Source organism: Lepidochelys kempii, chromosome 2 (assembly GCF_965140265.1).
Source record: "Lepidochelys kempii isolate rLepKem1 chromosome 2, rLepKem1.hap2, whole genome shotgun sequence".
In the NCBI taxonomy this organism is placed as follows: domain Eukaryota; kingdom Metazoa; phylum Chordata; order Testudines; family Cheloniidae; genus Lepidochelys; species Lepidochelys kempii.
This window is the reverse complement of record NC_133257.1, coordinates 240,617,921-240,638,028: the sequence shown is the minus strand read 5'-3', so window position 1 is coordinate 240,638,028 and position 20,108 is coordinate 240,617,921. Positions and strand designations below refer to the sequence as shown.

Sequence of the window (20,108 nt, the reverse complement as noted above, 5' to 3'; positions counted from 1 at the left end):
ATGCCAGTCGACTGCTGCATGCGAAGCTGAGCAGTCTCCTCAAGGTGTGGCTCCTCAGTGGTTTTTAGGGCTAGAGGTTGTCCTGTTCTAGAGAGTAACAATACAGATTATTCAATAGTAGGAAAGATTCAACCAGAAATACTTATTTTTAAAAGTGGAAATGAGTTATTCACTAGTGTGAACTCCAGAACGCTGTCTATGAAGTTGCCTTGCTTCTGCTCATTTTCAAATACTTGTTGCAGCTTAAGAAAGCAGGATTTTCACGTAGTTCCTTCCAGATTCCTCTGGCTGCCCTGACAGCTTTTCACACCACCATTGAGAGGTTCTCCCTGTTTGCTCACCCTGCAAATACAGGGTTCATGAAAGGTCTGGGAAATCTTTTCCTATGGGTGAAAGTCCCTACCCCATTTGGGGACCTTTTAATTTGGTTCTTAAGTCATATGAAGCCTCCTCTTGAACTGACGATGACCTACTCCTTATTGAATTTCTCTATGGAAACAGACTTCCTAATGACTATTACCTCAACCCCCAGAGTTCGAGAGTTTGTGGCATTAATGACTGACTCTCCTTTCATAATATTCTACAAGGATAAGGTTTCCATTACAGCTGCATCCCAGTTCCTTCCTAAAGTGTCTTCTAAGTTTCATCTAAATCAGATAATTTGGTTACCAGTTTTTCCCCCCTTCCCCCAAACTGAACAGTTCCAGCCAGGTGGCTGTCCTCCTAATTCTAGCTGTCAGAAGGGGGTTATCCTTCTCCCTTGATAGAACTAAATTTTATTTTTTTTGTGGCTCTCCTAAACTGTTCACTTCCTTTGCAGACAGACCAAAAGGTTATGCCTTTTCTATCCTGGGACTATCAAAAGGAATACTGGTGTGTCATCTCATTCAGTGAGGTCACAATCTACGTCTGTGACTTTACTCAAAACAACCCTGTTTCAGATATCTGCAGAGCTGCTACATGGTCTTTGGCACATACCTTCTCCAGACACTATGTATTCGTCAATGCCTACAGATCTGATGCAGCAGTTGGCATTGCAGTTTTCCTTTAACTTATTTGACTCTGAATCTCCTTCTACTTTATGGGGATGCTGCTCCGGAGTCACCTGAAGTGGAACACCCATAGGGATACTACTCAAAAAAAGAGAGGTTACTCATCCTATGCAGTAACTGTAGTTCTTTGAGATGTGCGTTCCTATGGGTGCTCCACTATTTGTCCTCCTTCCTCTCTGCTTCGGAGTTTCTTTCTGAGACTCGGATGTGGAGAACGAACTGAGGAAGGTTCACTCATGCAGTTTGATACAGCTTCAGTATTGGACATGAAGATGTCAGTGGCACATGCAGGGACTCAACAGACAACGATAATGGAAAATCTCCATTTGAAGGGGTGTGGGGCACATGAACACCTGTCGGGGGACACATCTCAAAGAACTACAGTAACTTCTCTTTTTGCCTAAACTAGAGAACATAGTTTGTCAGGGCGCACATCCTTTCCCTCAGGCAATATATTCTCAGTGAGTTTGTCAGGGCGCACATCCTTTCCCTCAGGCAATATATTCTCAGTGTAAACCCTACTTCATTCCCCTTCGTTGAGTCCACATTAGTGATTCTTCATTTATGTAGAATTTGCAGAATTAAAATCTGCGTACGCCTGGCGCTGGAATTATCTTTATGATTGAAGTTAAGGCGGTGGTTGAGCATATGGAGCTTATCTATAGATGGTTGGAAGGAAGATGATGGTGGTTTAGAAGGGGAACTGATTAGCGCAGTGTAGACTGGATGTTTAATGACTTCACTGCTTAACTTTTGATGTACTTTGTAGTTGTCTTATCACAGTTATTGAAGGTTTTCTATGTGGCAAGAAGAATAAGGACACAGTCAGGCACAATTTTGTGCCTACTGGATAGGTTAGGTAATGAATCAGTCTGACCAAGCTGTGGGAAGGCTGGAATCTCCGTATCAGACTTGTTCAGCCTGGCTAATTTTCTGATCTTCCTATCTAGAGCTAAGACTATTAAGAACACAGTCTGTGTCAATGTGGAACTCACTGCAGAACAATGGAAAAAAAAGTATGAAAAAGAAAAAGAGAAAAACAAGACACTGCGTAACACCATACAGTGGCTTGAAAATGAGCTCAACAGATGGCGCAATGGTAAGAAGTTATTACATTTTTTTGTTGCGTGAATTTTAGCTTAGTGAAGATAGTTGAATTAGTCCAACTAGATTAGGCGTGGCCAAACTGTGGCTCTTGAGCCACATGAAGCTCTTTTATAGTTACTGTGGCTCTTGGAGCCCCTCACCCCCACCCCCCCAATTCTCCACCTATCAGACAGGGGAGTGGGGGAAGCTCGGGGCTTCTGCCCTGCAGCGGGGTGGTGGGGCTAGGGGCTTCTGCCCTGTGGGGGTTGCGGGGTGGAAATGTCATGGGGCATCAGGGCAGAAGCCCTGCGGGGTAGATTGTATCTTGTGGCTCAAACTTCTGAAAATTATCAGATGCAGCTTGGAAGGTCAGTAAGTTTGGCCGTCCCCGGACTAGATGATCATCGTAGTCCCTTGGAATCTATGGATCATTGAAAAGTAAATTTTAAAACATGGATATATCAAAAACTGATAAATCATAAGTTGTAGTGTCAATCTGAAGTCTCATCTTCAGCTTTGCATTTCATGGCTCGTTATAACCATAACGATACTGAATTCTAGGTTAACTCTTCAGTGTTACACATATTTTTGCATTTTGTGAATCTGAGGTAAGACCTATTAATTGCTATTCTTTTCCAAATTAGTGTATTGAGTTTTAATAAATTAATTTTAAAAAGTTAGTTTGGTACAGTTGCAGGTGTCTAAACAAGGTAAACTATTTTTTACCTTTATATAACTTTAACCAAATCTATTTTTCCAATTCAGTTTGTGTTACTATAAGACTTCGCTGACAGTTTTAACCAGGAAACAAACTTTTACAGGCACATAAATAGCCTGTGAAAACTAGGGTTGTATCATCATGAAAAATGCTATTAAAATAGCATATAATCTTTGAGGCTACTGCAGTAGTCCTTACTCCTTTTAAAATAAATTGTGACTGAAACTACTGAAACGTGTGGCTAAGAATATTTCTTCACGTTCCAGTTGAGATGACATGCGTTAGCTTTCAATTTACTGGATTTTTACTTCAGTAGACTCTGTATTTGTGTTAGGTGTGTAACTTCTAGGAAAATATTGATTGCATTAAACCAGGAGTTCCCAAACTTGGTTCGTGGCTTGTTCAGGATAAGCCCAGGGCGGGCCGCGAGACACTTTGTTTACCTGAGCGTCCACAGGTATGGCTGCTCGCAGCTCCCAGTGGCTGTGGTTCGTGTCTCGCTCACCCTGAACAAGCCGCAAACCAAGTTTGGGAACCCCTGCATTAAACTGTTGTACTTTTTAAATACATTAAATTGTAGGGGAACTGTGGCTGTTTAAAGTAAATGTTCACTAATATGTTAAATGTTCTTCGTGGGAAGCACTTGTGGGATTATGGAAAGCAGAAACTTAGAATGCTGCGTTTTGGAAAATTTACTGTCTGTGAATGGAAGATAGTTTTCATAATACTAATATTAACAGGATTCTATTAATTAAAGGATAAGAATATAATTAATGCTAATCAGAATGGTTTAATCAAACAAACCTGATTACATTCTTCGAGATTGCAAGTTTGGCTGATAAAGGTAATTACATACATGAACTAGACTTGTATAATATGTTTGATTTAGTACTCACACCAGTCTAAAAAATTAGCACTGTGCAATATTAAAGCACAAATTAAATAGATTAAGAACTGGTGAATTGACAGATCTCAAAGTAATCATCAGTGGAAATCATTGAATGGTGGGAGGGCTAATGGGGTTATGCAGGGATTGATACTTGACTTGATCGTATCAATAGCAGTGTTAAATAGTAATTACTGTTTAGTAAATATTTGATACTGCTTACTAATATTTATATACTAAATATTGACACTATTTAACTGCTTGGTAAAGCCATTCAAACAATATGCATTTTAATATAGCCAAATGCAAAGTTAAACATCTAGAAACAAAGAATGCAGGCTATACTGTATCTGGGAAAGCAGGGACTGTGAACGATATCTAGGGATCATAGTGGACAAGCAACTCAGCATGAGTTCCCAGTGTGATGCTGCAGCTAAAATGTCTGTGATCCTTAGATGTACATACAAGGAGGTAGGGTCTATAGGAATTGCGAGATCATTTGACCTGTGTATAGTAGTGGTGTGATTGACACTAGAATATTGTGTACAGTTCTGGTGTCCACATTCTAAAAATTGGAGTGGGTGTGGAAAAGAGCCGTAGAAATAATTCAAGGGCTTGAAGAATGCCTTATCAGAGAGAGACAAGGTGGTTGATATCTTTTATTGGACCAACTTCTGTTGGTGAAAGACAAGATTTCAGGCTTACACAGAGTTCCTCTTACAGCAAGAGACTTAAAGCTCAATATATTTATCTTGCCAAAAATAAGAAGATTGAGAGGTGATTTGATTACAGGGTAGAAGTACCTTCACAGGGAGAAATGCTGGGTACTAAAGAGCTCTTTAATTTACTAGAGAAAGGCATAACAAGACTCAAACTGGAAGCTGAAGCAGAAATATGACCTAAGTTTTTAAGTGAGGGTGATTTTAACAACTGGACCAAACTATCAAAGGAAGTGGTGAATTCTCAGTCTTTCAGATAACTTCTAGAAAGGGATCTAGCTTTTATGCTTTAGTCAAACAAATTATGCTTACTCAAGCACACAAGTTATTGGACTCAGTAATTAACTGAAATAATAACTGGGTGAAATTTTAAGGCCAGAAAACACCATTCGCCCATCAAGTCTGACTTCCTGTATGTCACAGGCCCTTAAACTCTCTGAAATATTTTATTAACCATTTAACTAGTACCTGTCATAGCTAGGGACTATCTCGTATATAACTTCTCAGGGATAGTTCACTTTGAAAGACATTTCTAAACTAACTGTGATAAGAGAACATATTTATAAAATCTTTTTACTTAAGGGGAGACTGTACCAGTTGATGAGCAGTTTGACAAAGAGAAAGCCAACTTGGAAGCTTTTGCAGTGGATAAGGATGTTGCTATCAATAATGATAAACCAGCTGCTACAATTGGAGTGACTGGTAATTTTACTGATGCTGAAAGGAGAAAGTGTGAGGAAGAAATTACTAAATTATACAAACAACTTGATGACAAGGTATGTTGTTCTTGTTAAATATAAAATCTCTTAGTAAGCATATTTGGAGCTACAGTGGTTGATATTTAATTCAGACAAATCTTCATTTGTTAGTACAAATGAGCATGGTGGGTGTTCTCAATCCATATAACATGGTCTGACTGCAGTTCCCATGGATTAAACACAACAGAAACAATCACCTCATTTGGGACTAATTGGCATTCTCCTTCTCAGTTTCAACAGGCGGGGACGGAGAATGGAAGGATAGAAAGAACAAAGCAAAGTGGGCAGAGCATAGGAAATAGATGAAAACGGAGTCTGATGTAGGTAGAGTTGAGTTGTCTTGAAGAATGTTCTGCATTCAACTAGTTGAAATGCTCTTGATTAGTTGGATGTCTGATGATACAATACTAAGGGGAGGGGAAGGTAATATGCATATAAACTGACATTTGAGTAATCTGTTTTGGAAAAGCTGAGAGATGTTGCTCATTTGTCCATTATTATATTTTACAAAATATGCCATTTGGTTACATATCTCTGAAATTTAAACAATATTACTAAATACCTTGAAGTAAGAAGTTTATATGAAGTTAGGAGAATTTTCATCCAAAGTAGGTTACTTGGGAGTTACAGAGGGGACATGTCCTAGTTCTTGAACTTGGAGAAGACATTGTGACATAACAAAGGGGTAGGATTTTGCTCTTGGGTGCAAGGTAAATTACGACAAATACATATAAAACTAGAAGCCTGCTATATTTTTTTTATATCCCTTTTGAGTCCATGAATCATCGGTCTTGTGTTTAGTTTAATAATTGTTTCCAAACATGGAAAGGTTGATGAACAACTGACTTCTAATCTGTATTTGAGATTTTTGTGTGTTCAAACTGTTCAATGGATTGCTGGTTTTAATTGCAGGATGAAGAAATCAATCAGCAGAGCCAATTAGTAGAAAAGTTGAAGACACAAATGTTGGATCAGGAAGAGGTGAGTTTTACTATTGTGTATTTTATTTTGGGTTTTTCATTTGATACAAATAATTGGGGACAATACAGAAAAAAACCACCTTAAAGTCACAACTAACTTTTCAGTAAACTGAAAGTAGGATGATTATATAAGCAAACTGGTTTATTCATTTACCACATCATAATCTTTCTCCAGTTTTAAAGTTAGAATCTAACTGTTCAGTGTCTATCCAGAGCTCCCAGTTTGATATACTTTGGCCAGACAGTAGCTACAGATTCACAAACCCCTTTACCAACTTAGTGTGTCTGTTAAGAGTTTTGGCACAGTAGGTCTTCCCCACCTTTTCCATGGGTGTCAAGAAGTCTCATTCTTCAGACGTTTCAAAATACTTGTGTTCCTCTGTAGGAAGAATATGAAATGGAGGGGAAAAACCCTCTTAAGTAGTGTTCATTTTAATCACCACCATATTTTGATCACAAAACTGTTCAGTTTTCCAAGGCATTGAGTTGACCTCATAATTTTTATACAGTTAGCCTTTTATCTAGGTTTGCTGGAAGCATTGGACACAATGTTTTTTATTTATGAATTGTATATTAATCTGCTCTTGCTGTGTAATGCCAACCAAAAGTATTTAATTTGGTATAATTTATTTAAAAAACAAAGCTTTACCAGATCGTTCTGTTTCTGTTAATTTTGACAGATTTTTGAGTAGGTAATTTTAATATCTAATCTCCATACAAAGCTGATATGTTTTTACAAAAAATTAACTCCTTCAGTCACTGAATTATTTCTTAATTTTAGATGCAAATGATTCCATTGCTAGAGAAAACAGAAGGGAAGCATGGGCAACCTTGCCTGGCTCTCCTATGTAAGAAAATAGATTTACTTCATTTTAAATATTTGTCTTGAGCCATGTCTACACTACAGAGTTATATTGACTTAAGTTAGAGCTATTCAGGCTGGAGCCGCAGATGTCAAAATCTCCACCAGCTTGAGAGATTTTTCCTGGACCTCCTCTAGTTGGATATCTCGGGCCATAGCCATCCTACTCAACAACTCCTGATGAGTCTTAAAATTGTCCCAAGGTGAAGAAATAGGCTCCATTATAACTGCCTCATCTGGGGATGAGGAAGAAGGAATTAAGTTACGTCGACGATCATAAGCCACTTTAATTACATCAGTTGTGCATGTCCACACAACACTCCTTGGGTTGGCGGAATGTTTCCACAGTGAGGGCTCTTGCATCGACAGTGTTGCATTGTAGGAAGCTATCCCACTGTGCAACCCTGCCGCTGGGAGCTCTGGGAGCAGAATATGGTGCATCATGGGGGCATACTCATCCTCACGTGATGCAGTTCTTTCAGTCCTGTCATTCCATGGGCTTCCAACCTTGTGCTGTTTTTCAGCAGCCCTTGTTAACTGTGTGCCCACCATCTCTGCCTGAAAGCATAATGAGCATTATGAACACAATGGGACTAGTTCTGCAGTATTTCATGAGCTGTGAATCAGTGTTGCCTGCCCTGCTGCCCGCCATGTAAAGAAATAATTCAAGATTGCTGCTGGCATTCATGGAGCAGCTGCACATAGTGGACTGTCTGTTCTGGGCTTGGGAAACAATCACTGAGTGGTGGTATTGCATTGTGATGCATGTATGGGATGACAAGCAGTGGCTGCAGAACTTTCGGATGCACAAATCCACCTTCCTGGAACTGTGTGCAGAGCTCATCCTAGTGCTCCAGAATGAGAGCTGTCCTCACTGTGGAAAAGCAAGTGGTGGTCGCTGTGTGGAAGCTTGCAACTCCAGACTGCTGCTGGTCAGTCACAAATCAGTTTGGAGTTGGAAAGTCCACCGTGGGAGCTGCAGTGATGCAAGTGTGCAGGGCCATTAATCTGCTATGAAGGACTGTGACTCATGGTAATGTGCAGGAAATAGTGGATAGCTGTGAGGCAATGGGATTCCCTAACTGCAGCAGGGCAATAGATGAAACAAATATCCCAATTTTGGCCCCAGACCATCTTGCAACGGAGTACATCAACTGAAAGGGCTACTCTCCATTGTGGATCACCAAGGCCTTTTCACTGACATCAGTGCGGAGTGGTCAGGAAAGGTGCATGATCTTTAGGAACACTGGACTATATAGAAAGCCGCACAGTGGGACTTCCTTTCCTGACCAGAAGAGTCAAATGTCCATAGTAATTCTGGGAGACCCCATCTACTCCTTGCTCTTGTGGTTCATGAAGCCTTACACCAGGAACATAGACAGTGGAAAGGAGTGGTTCAGTAGATGCCAAATGACCATTTAATGTGACTTTGGCTGATTAGAAGATTTCTGGTGCTGCCTTTTTGGCAGGTTGATCATTTTCAGTCGACTGTGCTCTGAATAACATTTGCAAAGTGAAGGGAGAAAAGTTTCCCCAGGGATAGAGTGCTGAGGTGGATCAGCTGGCTACTGATTTGGAGCCGCTAGATACCAGGGCAATTAGAGGGGCACAGCAGGGACGAGGCTATTCGAATTAAGGAGGCTTTGAAGAAGCATTTTGACAATGATTCGCAGTAATGTCTTTATGTGATGCATTTGGCCAGGCAATATTTACTTGCCACCCTGAACAACCCCTTTTGTGCTTGCTTCCTGAGCTTTAATTGTACTGAGCAAATACTCCTGCCAGTAGCCACCAACTAACGTGTATGAAACAAATAGACTCATTTCATTTCAAAGACTAAAGTTTAATAACAGGATAAAACTCTCAAATTTTTTCGAATGGGACATGGTAATGAGGAACAGTCTCTCAGTTATGGCTCTCACAGCTGCATATAACTGCACCTTTCATTGTGTCGTGTAGCTTTATCATCTGCTCCTGCCTCTGTTGATTTGCAGCACTTTGCGAAACATATCCTCCTTTCTCCTCCTGGTTTGCTGCCTTATCTGATTTGAGGCGCTCTGCTGGTGTGGAGGAATGGTCCTCAAGGGCACATCTGCAGAAGGCAAAGAAACCGTTAACAGAGACAGTACTGTGAATTCACTCAGAACCATGAATCACAAAAGTTACATACACCTCTTTCTCACTGTCCCTTTGCTATCACACAGCTTGGTGAGAGTCCCAATGTGGTGCGTTTGACGGAGATGGGGTGGGGTTGGGAACGGGGGAATGAGCAAGAGGAGACAAAGGGTCTGGGTGGTTTGCAAAGAGGGTCACTACATGCATCTAGAGAGAGTATTCTGAATATTGGGTAATCAAACCCAATATCTCACTCCTATAACCCAGGATGCAGGGTGTATCTCCTGCATGCATGTGGCTTCAGACTGGGTCTGTATGCTGCTCGCCAGTGTGTTGCTCTGATCCCTGCAGAAATAATTTCTAGTTGGCGTGGCAGTTTCCTATAGTCGGGGGAGAAACAAGGCAGCTCTGCCAAGGAACCTTCAGCAGAGGATTGCAGAATACCTACAGAAAAATTTCCTAGAGATCTCCATGGCGGATTCTCGGGACATGCTGGTGTACATTAAAAAACTTATCCGCTGGGCCCACGCTGCATAGAAATTTGTTAGTTTCTGTGCCTTATCCCTCCTCTACCATATAACAAAGTACATGAGAGCTCAATCTCTTCTCGCTGTGCTGTATCAAAGCAAAATCAAAGCTTACCAGAGCTCGCATCCCTTGCTTCAGGAATACCAGAACTGGAGTGCTGGGACTGGCTGGACCTCTCTGGAGTCAAAAAGAGGTCCAGACTAACCACGCCACTGGATGACCCTGTCATGTGTTCCACAGCTGCCTCCAACTCCACTTCCTCGTCTGTCACTTTACCACTTTGTCCTCAGGATTGACTCCACTGTTCCCTGCCTCAGGTCCTCCCAAAGTATCCTTGAGGCTCTTGGTGGTCGAGGTGGGGTCGCCGCCAAGGATGGTGTGCAGCTCCTTGTAGAAGCGGCATGTCTTCTGCACTGCACCAGAGTGACGGTTGGCCTCCCTTGCCTTCTGGTATTCCTGTCTCAACTCATTGGTCTTAGTACAGCACTGCTGCTTGTCCCTTTCATGCCCCTTCTCCTGTATCCCTCTACCAATCAGCCTGTAGGTATCAAAGTTCCTGTGGCTGAAATGAAGCTGTAACTGCACAGCCTCCTCTCCCCACAGACCCAGAAGATCCAACCACTCTGGTGTACTCCACACAGGAGCGTGTCTACTGCGGAAAGCCGGCGTGGTCAGCTGGAAAGATGCTGTGTTTAACTGTCCATGCTGAGCAAACAGGAAGAGGAATTTTAAAAATTCACAATCCTTTAAACGGGGAAGGGGCGCATGCCTATGTTTCTTCAGGGCAGCAGAGTTCAAACTGCTGACTAGAGCAGTCATTGTGGGACGACACCTGGAAGCCAGTTAGAGCAACATAAACAAGTACAGTGTCGATACTGACAATGCGTTGATCTAACTTTTGTCACTAAAAGCTCTACTCCTCTCATTGAGGTGATTTTATTTTGTCGGCATAGCAGGAATATTAAATCAGCGGGAGGAGTATTGTAGTGTGTACACCTCCACTGTTTTGTCAATGAAAGCTGACTTTTGTTGACAAAACTGTAGTGTAGGCAAGACCTGAGCATATAAGACTTTGACCATACTTCAGAAAATGGTTTCAGCTCTAGTTTTTCAATATTTTGAAAACTCTCCATTCTGCTTGGTTATGTGCCTATTCAGTAATGAAATATTAAAATACAGAGAGGGTGAAGTACTGGCCCCGTTTAAGTCAGTTGGGAGTTTAGAACATTCTAATTAAACTAATGATTAGCAACTTCTTTAAAGTTCACCAGGAAGATCTGCTATATGATTTTCAAGCCTTCCCACTCCTCCCTCCCCTCATCCCCCAAGGTTTTGACTAATAGTTAACTTCAAATAAAAATGCAGATCTTGTCAGTTGTACCAGATATTGAAATATACAACATGAGCTTTGTCTACTCTCCTTGACAAATAGTTTAACCATCTGTTACTTAAAATCTGGTTGTACTGAGGCTAAATTCAGGGATTGCTATTTCATGATGGTAGACCATGTACAAATTCTAAATAAATAAGGCTTTATGCTCTAGGAGAAACTGTTCAGTAAGTTTGGGCTCTCACTTGCATTTCTTAATGTCTCTGAAGTGACGACTTGTGTTTAATTACTTTTTTATCGCTTTTGTAGCTTCTAGCATCTACCAGGCGGGACCAAGACAATATGCAAGCTGAGCTGAATCGCCTCCAAGCTGAAAACGATGCCTCTAAAGAAGAAGTAAAAGAGGTGCTACAAGCCCTTGAGGAACTTGCTGTCAACTATGATCAGAAATCTCAGGAAGTAGAAGACAAAGCAAGGGAATATGAGCTGCTTAGTGATGAACTCAATCAGAAATCGGTAGGAAATCAGGTCAAGGAATTACTAAATGTCTGTAACGTAACTCTTTTATTAGGAAACGTTTTTTTAACTGCTTACATACGTTGTCTTTTAAATGGCTTTTCTGAGTGTTAAAGCATGAAATTTAGCTTTATTTCTTTCTGATGTGGAATTGTAATACACCTCTACCCCGATATAACGTGGGTTCACATACAACATGGTAAAGCTCCGACACGTCGCTGTGAGCAGCGTGTTAAAGGTGCCAGGCCGGGCTGGGGCTGAGGGATTGGACAAGGGGCAGAGGGTCTCGGGGGCGGTCAGGAGCTCCTCCCTCCCCTCCCCCCGGGTCTGGGAGGCAGGAGCTGGGGGGGGGCCCACTTTTGGGGGCCCCGCAGTGCCAGAGTGGCCCCGGGGGATTAGTGGGGGGCTGGGAGTAGCCCGCTCCTCTTCCCTTGCCCCGGCCCCAGCCATGTCGCTCGGGGGAGGGAGGCTTGGGGGAAGGGATCCCCCCCACACTCACCGACAGCGGCGGAAGCGGAGCAACCCGGCCCCAGCCCGCTCCACTCCACCAGCTCCCAGCCGCAGCGCTCCGCTTCCCGCCACAGGTGAGTGTGGGACTTTTCCCAACCCCCCCAGCAACATGGCTGGGGCTGAGGCAAGGAAAGCAGAGCAGGCTGGGGCCACATCGCTCTGCTTCCTGCCTCCGGTGAGTGCAGAGGGTGTCCTTTCCCCAACCTCCCTGTACTCACTGGCAGCAGGAAGCGGAGCAGCCCGGCCCCAGCCCGCTCGACTCCGCCAGCTCCCAGCCGTGGTGCTCTGCTTCCCGCCGCAGGTGAGTACGGGAGGCGTCCTTTCCCCAACCTCCCCACGCGCACCAGCGGCAGGAAGCGGAGTGTCGTGGCTGGGAGGTGGCGGAGTGGAGCGGGCTGGGACTGCCGGTGAGTCGGGGGCAGGGGGTGTGGATAGGGTTCGAAGCAGTCAGAGGACAGGGAGCAGGAGGGTTGGGTAGGGGGTGGGATCCTGAGGGTGATTAGGAACAGGGGTCTTTGGAGGGGGCAGTCAGTGAAAAAGGAACGGGGTGGGCCAGAGCAAGTTCGATATAACGCGGTCTCACCTATAACGTGGTGAGATTTTTTGGTCTCCCGAAGACTGCGTTATATTGGGGTAGAGGTGTAGTTCTGATTTGATTATCTAAACAACAAATCATAGTTAATGGGAAAGATAGAAAATGCAATTTATATCTGCCACTCAGATTTCCCTTCTGGAGCCTTGGCTTGGAGTTGCCCTTTTGAGGAGTTATTCCATAGCTGCTAATTTTTGCAATTTGCCTTGGGGGGGGTTTCAAAATCCTGTTAAGTCGCTGTAGCAGCAGGTTGTACAGTCAGTTCTGTTGACTAAAGTGAGCAGAGGTAGGTGTTGACTCTCAACACGTTAATGCAGTAGGCAATTCAAACTTATCACTCTTCAAAAGCTACTAGCAGTTAAGGATGGAAAGTAGGCAGTTACTGTATTATTGATGAGAGAAGTGCCTGTTTGCCTTGCGCTTTTGGTGTCCAAGTCTCATTCCGTGGGTCTGTTCCGTCCTAGTCCCGGTGTTAGCGGTATGTCACCAACCAAAAGATGGAGAAAGATTCTGTTCTATACTTCTATTTGAGCTGCTTCAGAAGTTCTAATATTTGTCAGGTTTTGAATAATTTACTTAATCCTCTTTCCTGTGGATTCTTTCAATACTTTTCAAAACTATTACCCAGGTAAAATATTTTTCTTGTTGATTCAGTTTCCAGAACTACTCTGTTTTTGGGATGAATTTTGCCTTTGCTTCCATCACACTAGTAACACGCAATTTTCTTTGTGTTTATTGCTTATATAAAAATTGTGCAGTTTCATACAGGCAACATAGACGTTTCCATTTGTTTCCTTACCAACCAGTTGCTGAGTTTCTTAATTAAAAAACATTTTGTGATACCAGACTGGATCTTCATTTGCATGAAAAATTTTAGTTCTGTCAGCTGTACTCCAGTCTGGGGAATGTTCTTTTCTTCTCTTCCCTTTGCTGTGCTGACTCTATTTACATTTCACTTCCTTGCTATGCCAATGAGTAAATAACTGGAGATACTAGCTTGAGCGATTTTGTTCTAAACTCTCTGCTATGGTGACTAGATGTACATAAGAGGCAGTATTTGTTGACTGTCAGCAACCTAAAGCTAGTTGGGCCTTATTTGAAATAGCAATTAGTATCTGCCATCATGCCCAGCTTTTTTTTTTTTTTTTTTTTAAAGCTCCTAGCCTGATGGTGACTGATTTGTTGGAACAAACAAAATACTAGTGCTGCTGTCCTAGAAATATTCAAAGTAATGTTTTCTTCCAGCAGTTGGGAATAATAAGGGCCTTGCTTGCTACAGGATGTACACATTTCTTGAAAACTTACTTTTGTCTATTGTGTCCACCAGGACTGTACTATTTTCCAATGAAAAATTTGTTCACTCATAGGTCTGTAAAACTAAAAGGGTTTTCTGCCGTTGTTTTGCAGACTGATCTGAAAAACTCTAAGGTTTTGTTTTTGTTTTCTCTCCAAACATTCTAGGTTGGGTGGATAGCAGATACTTTTAAGAACAAGAATGCTGGTAAATTAGGATTATTTGACACTGGAATGATTTTAGAAAGTGTTTCTCCATCTTTTTGTTGGTGGGTTTTATCAAACTTGAGTAGTACAAAGACTTTATAAATGAGCAATCTAGAACCAGTACAAAAATATTTTTAAATTTGCACTTCATCAAAGAACCTAACTCCAGGAATCCCTCTTGTGTGTCTGTGTGCAAGCCAGCTTGGGACTTCAAATAGTTATCCTAAACTTTTGCGCTCAGCAGCAGGCCTATGGCATCCCTCTTGGCTGGAAATCTGCTAACTTCAGTCTGCATTTAGAGGCTTAGTTTCCTTCTGATTATAGTTATCAAAAAAGTTTCTTAGGAGTGGGATCCTCTGATCACTAACTTTTCTTAACTCGGTGTAAGGTGTCAAGTCATTGCTGCATGTATCCCAGTTACCTTTTTTTGTTTCGGGTATAAATTTTCTGTTTAAACACGATTGACAACTGGTGTCCCTTTGTCAGTGACAGGCCTGTCTCTTCTGGGCATGTTTGTGCCATAATTGGGATAATTGGTTTCAGGCCTCCCTTGATCACAGGTGTGACAGGGATCCCAGGGTACGACCTGGAACTGTGGGACCACTGTTGCCCCATAACACTCCAGCCTGGGCTGTCTCTCTCAAAGCTATGCCAGTGACAAGCAGCAAAACTCCTGTGATCAAAAGAGACGCTGTGATCACTCAGCCATCAGCAGATGGAGCCTCATATCCAGCTAAATTATATGAATGCTCCATGAGCCACTCATGAATCCTAGAGAGAGCCACCAGCAAATCACCGCAACCTTGCACCCCAGAAATTTACAGTCTTACATTGCTCAAGACTCACTTGGACAGTGCAACTGTCATTAATTAGTTCGCCACTTCATCAAAAGAAAGTGGACATGCACCAGCCTTTGTAATCTGAGCTGAGATTCCCCAAGCACTTCAACCAAAAATACACTGTTCAGGTAAAATATAAAAACAGATTTATTAATTACAGAAAGATTTTAAGTGATTATAAGTAGCAGGTATATAGATCAAAGTTGATTACATAAGAAATAGAATTGAGTGTGAATTTATTTTTAACTTTAACAGACTAAGGAGGATTTGAATCAGTCTCTCACTCTAATAGATCATACAGGCAGCTCACAGTTCTCAGTACACAGGCTGGATGCCCTTTCCAGTCTGGGACCAATCTCCCCAGCTCAAAGTCTTTGTCTTTCAGATGACCTTCCAGGTTTTGAGATGGGGGAAGAGAGGCCAAGTGATGACATCACTGTCCCTCTTTTGTACTTTCTTCCAGCTGCTAGAAAGATCCTTGCTGTGAGGTGGGTTAGGCTGTCCTTACTGAGAAGCCTCTGAGACAGTGGATTTTTCTTGATTGGCATCGACACCTGTCTGGCCAGTGATAGTTGTTCCTTTTGTCCCTACTGAAAGGCCAGCTATGGATGTCTCCCAACTTCACAACATATTTCACTAACGCTTAGGGCAGTACTTCATAACTTCACATACCATGATAGTACATACAATCCAAAATGTTATAAAATGAGACCGCACCAGCATTCAGTGTACAAAAAATATCCTATGACCGTGGTGAATATTGGGGTTTCATGGTGCTACTTTGCAGTCCAGAGAGTCACAACATGTGCAGTGACGGTGAGCTTATTAATCCCAACTTCATTGGAACATTGTTTGGCTTCTGAAAATTGCCTTGATACAAGTGTACTATTTGCATTCCAAGCTTTATTCTAATCTTAGTAAATCATTCCTTAGCAACAAGGATGGGCCTCACATTTTTACTAGAAGTAGTGTAAACAGTCTCCTCCGTGTAGCTTCCCCCTCCACCTTTTTTTAAAATAGTTTTTGCCAGAGCCTTTTAAGTCTGTGTAGAGTGCGGTTTTAACTTGCCTGTCATAGAATGGTATGATTTACATGTGGCATTCTTCAGAAACATCCATGATTGGCTGTGGGATATGTTAACAATTGTTGCCAGGAGCCAGTGAACACACCTGAAAGCTCCTCTGGTTTCGTACAGTTCTTTAGCCAAGTCCTTTTAAAAAAAAAAACAGTCTTAAGACTTAAAAGTGATTTGAGACTTTATATTGGTGCCATAAATCCAAAATGCAGGCACTGGTGTCATTCTCATCATTTTAAAACACCTAGCTGGGTCCCATGCACTACTTCTACTGCTCTGTCAAGGCTTTGACTCCTCAGGTGTCTGAATCTGCTTTATTGAGTAAGATGTCACCTCTGTATATCTTGAGCTTTGAGAGTGGACCATGCTTGATTTGGACCATACTCTGCTCTTAGCTTCAGAGACCAAAAGTTTCTGATCACTTCAGGATAGGCCTGGTGCCTTTGGCGGTGTTCCTGGCCTTTGTACTGAAGCACTGGCCTAACAGCTGTAATGGTCAGTGTCCTCTGCTTCCTGCAATACCTGGGTGCATTGGCTTTGGTGCCCATGCACTGAGTCTTGGAACCATAAACATCGTTGCCTTGTCCACATTGTTGGTCTCTTTGTAAACAGTGTATGTTGCTGCCAGTGTGGCCACAATGCTGTGTGTTACTACAGCATACTGATGTTTGTCTGGGATGAAGTGAATGCTGCTAAGGAACAGGAATGTTAGAAATTTGTTTACTGTTCAGAAGGGCAAGAACTGCCAGGTTCCCCCAGGATGATCCAGCTTTCTGTTTTTTGTTTAAAGGTAGCTATAGCCATCGCATTTGAGATGGAGACTGTCTAGGAAAGCCCAAGGGCTTTGGTATTATGGTACCAAGAACAGAGATGCTTCCCACAGAAGGGGCCCTTATACTGTACTCTAGATCAGTTGGTAAAATATGGCAGAACACTCAATTGTAGAAAGTACAATTTGGGTTTAGGATGTCACAGGCTGTCCTTCCCACTGTGCCTATGGTACAGTGTCCCCTAGCCATTGTTCAGAATACCAAGATGCCTTTGGATGCAAGGCTAAGAGTGAGGAGTGTTGGCAACATTTGTGCGGACTGTCTTTCCTGCTAAAATATCAGCAAACTGTGGGAGAAGTTGCACCTTTCTTTAAAGAATTCACAGACTAACGTGCTACAGGGTGGACGTGACCACGCATCAGGTGCAAGGTTCCCTTGATAATGCATTGATATCTCTGTTGTTGTGATGTTTGAGGTGATAGTGATAAGTATTTATCATTGATGCTTGCAGGCATGTATGGCGGCATTCATCAAGCCTTTGTATCGATACTCAGCAGAAGGTAAAGAACCTGGCAGCAAACCTTTGTGAGAATGGAAAAAATGAAGTCACTCAAAGACTAAGGAAACTAAAACAACCCTCTGTTCTCTTAGGGTCATTATTCAGTATCTGTCTACCATTATCCAGTATCTGTCTGTAGAAAAGGCAGTCTTTTGGTAGAAGTTTCTGATGCTGAATCTAAATGTGTTTTGGATGACTTTATCGAAATTAAGGTTGGAGAACAACGAAGAAGTATGTTCTGTTTGGCAGCTGGTATTGGCATAAAGTGGTCTTTTCAATTTAAGTCTAACCCTGGATTTAGTGTTAACTGTTGGTTGCACATGGATGGGCCAATCCTTAGTCTGTGTAAATTGTTATACCTTTATTGTGAATGTCTACTCTAGAATTAGTGGCACTGCACAAAAAGACAACTTAGGGTATGTCTTCACTACCCGCCGGATGAGCAGGCAGCCATCAGTCCACTGGGGATCAATTTATCGTGTCTAGTCTAGACGCGATAGATTGACCCCTGAGTGCTCTCCCGTTGACTCCTGTACTTCAGCACCGCGAGAGGCGCAGGCAGAGTCGACGGGGGAGCGGCAGCAGTCGACTCACCAAGTCGATCTAAGTACGTCGACTTCAGCTACATTATTCACGTACCTGAAGTTGTGTAACTTAGATCATTCCCCCCCACCCCAGTGCAGGCCAGGGCTTACAAACTTCTCCCACGGCGATATCTGTTGAGAAAGCTCTAGGCAGGGATGGACTGGAATTGATATAATCTGCTTCTGTGCAGAGGACTGCAGATAAACATCTAAATTGTCCCACAAGCAAAACATACAGTGATGATATGGATGGGTCCCATTTTAAAGCAGATACGGATGGGTCCCATTTTAATGTCTTTAAGAGAACCCCCTGTGCTGTCTCACATTGGTAGATGTAACCATAAATGCTCTTCTAGGGTGTTGGCAGAATTATTGTCAGAGTTGCAGGATTATGTATGGTGTGCTGAAGGGCTTTGTGTCTTTCAGAAAAGAACTCTGAGTTTTGGTGAAGTACTGCTAGTTGTTGAAACTTTTGTCTTGCATATTATGCTACTGTACAGTGCTTACAGGATTTTTAACAGTTACTTTTAAAACATAATGTAGTTACCAGATTGGGGCACTTTTAATAAAAAAAATAGAAAATTCATTTTAAGGTTGCTGGATGAAAAACAAGAAGAAAAATATTCCCATGTAAGGATTTAAACTGATAAAATCTAATTTTACACCTTCATTCCTTGTTCTAGGTAACTTTAGCCAGTATAGATGCAGAGCTTCAGAAACTTAAAGAAATGACCAACCACCAGAAAAAACGGGCAACAGAGATGATGGCCTCCTTATTAAAAGATCTTGCGGAAATAGGAATTGCAGTAGGAAATAATGATGCAAAGGTAAAGAGGAGCTGTCACAAATGTAAAATGATACATTCATTCATGTTTAGATCTTTTCAGTGTAGTAAAGATGTAATAACTAGGGTAATTTATAACACCTGTAACCATATAAATGTCTTCCTGTAAGGTTCTGAGAGAGGATAAAGAGAACCCAAGTGTTAGTATTTGCCTTTTACAGCTTTATACAGTGTTTATAACTGACTTTGTACACTATGCCTTATTATAAAAATGTCCAAGAACAGTTTAGTCTAACTATGCAAATACAGTGCAAACATTCCTCAACTTAAGTCACTTCAGTCCATATCGCTAAATCACCAGATGTAATTTGGCACAGTTGATGGTACCTGCTTAGGAAAGGCCGAGCACTGACGGGTAATGGTTGCTTTTACTTCTGGAATAGCTGTTCCTTCCAGAGTAATTGAGTTAACTAATAAGCCATGTATAGAAGATACTACAGCTCCCTATACCTTCCCTGTGGGTATAAGACGACTTCATTTTCCACTTCAGACAGTTTCTTTTCAAATGCTCACATCTGTTCACTTAGAAAATTCCCATATAGACTAACAAACTAAATTATTTTGAAGAGTTTGTCGCTGACCTGTAAACACTTGCAGTGACCTACAGCTTGGCAAACACAAGTCAGAATTTCTTGAGGGGAAAAAAATAAGTATGACTTAACCCCACCTGCTTCCCACTAGAAAGGCTAGTATAAGTTGTGTATGAATTTATTTAAATCTGCAGAGGAAAAAATGAAAAACAGTAGTAGCGGTGGCTACGATAAACGTGGTCTGAAATTGAATAGCAGTGCAATGACTGTGTACTAGGGACTAGGCATTTCTGTTTTCTGATTGTACTTTGAACTGCCGCATCCCATATTTAATATGAATATTTTGATCACTTAAACCTTTCAAATTCTGAATTTCTCTTTCAGCAGCCTGAAGGAACTGGCATGATAGATGAAGAATTCACAGTTGCAAGACTGTACATTAGCAAAATGAAATCAGAAGTGAAAACCATGGTAAAACGCTGCAAGCAGCTAGAAAGCACTCAAACGGAAAGCAATAAAAAAATTGAAGAAAACGAAAAGGAGCTGGCAGCTTGTCAGCTTCTTATCTCACAGGTAAATGTTGCATTACTCTAGCTTTGCTGATTCAAGTCACTTTTGAAACATGATTCCTGTGTTGGTTGGTTATCAAGTTACTGGTCAGTAGCTAGGTTGCTCTCACTTAACCTATAGCATACAATTTTGAAAATAGACAAACAAGGTGGATGCGGTAATATCTTTTTATTGAACCAGCTTCT

General features: G+C 41.9%; 1 protein-coding gene across 5 annotated transcripts in view; it reads left to right on the top strand.

The window, feature by feature from the left end:
• KIF5B (kinesin family member 5B) overlaps positions 1–20,108 on the top strand; it is a 67,957-nt gene that overhangs the window by 27,496 nt on the left and 20,353 nt on the right. For 4 of the 5 annotated variants that reach the window (XM_073334411.1, XM_073334408.1, XM_073334407.1 and 1 more), the window contains 6 exons: positions 2,003–2,151; positions 5,044–5,237; positions 6,132–6,200; positions 11,344–11,550; positions 18,663–18,806; positions 19,738–19,926. In XM_073334411.1, the coding sequence (XP_073190512.1) occupies positions 2,003–2,151; positions 5,044–5,237; positions 6,132–6,200; positions 11,344–11,550; positions 18,663–18,806; positions 19,738–19,926 (952 nt within the window). The remainder of the gene's footprint in view (positions 1–2,002; positions 2,152–5,043; positions 5,238–6,131; positions 6,201–11,343; positions 11,551–18,662; positions 18,807–19,737; positions 19,927–20,108) is intronic. The other variant, XM_073334409.1, reaches the window with a different exon arrangement.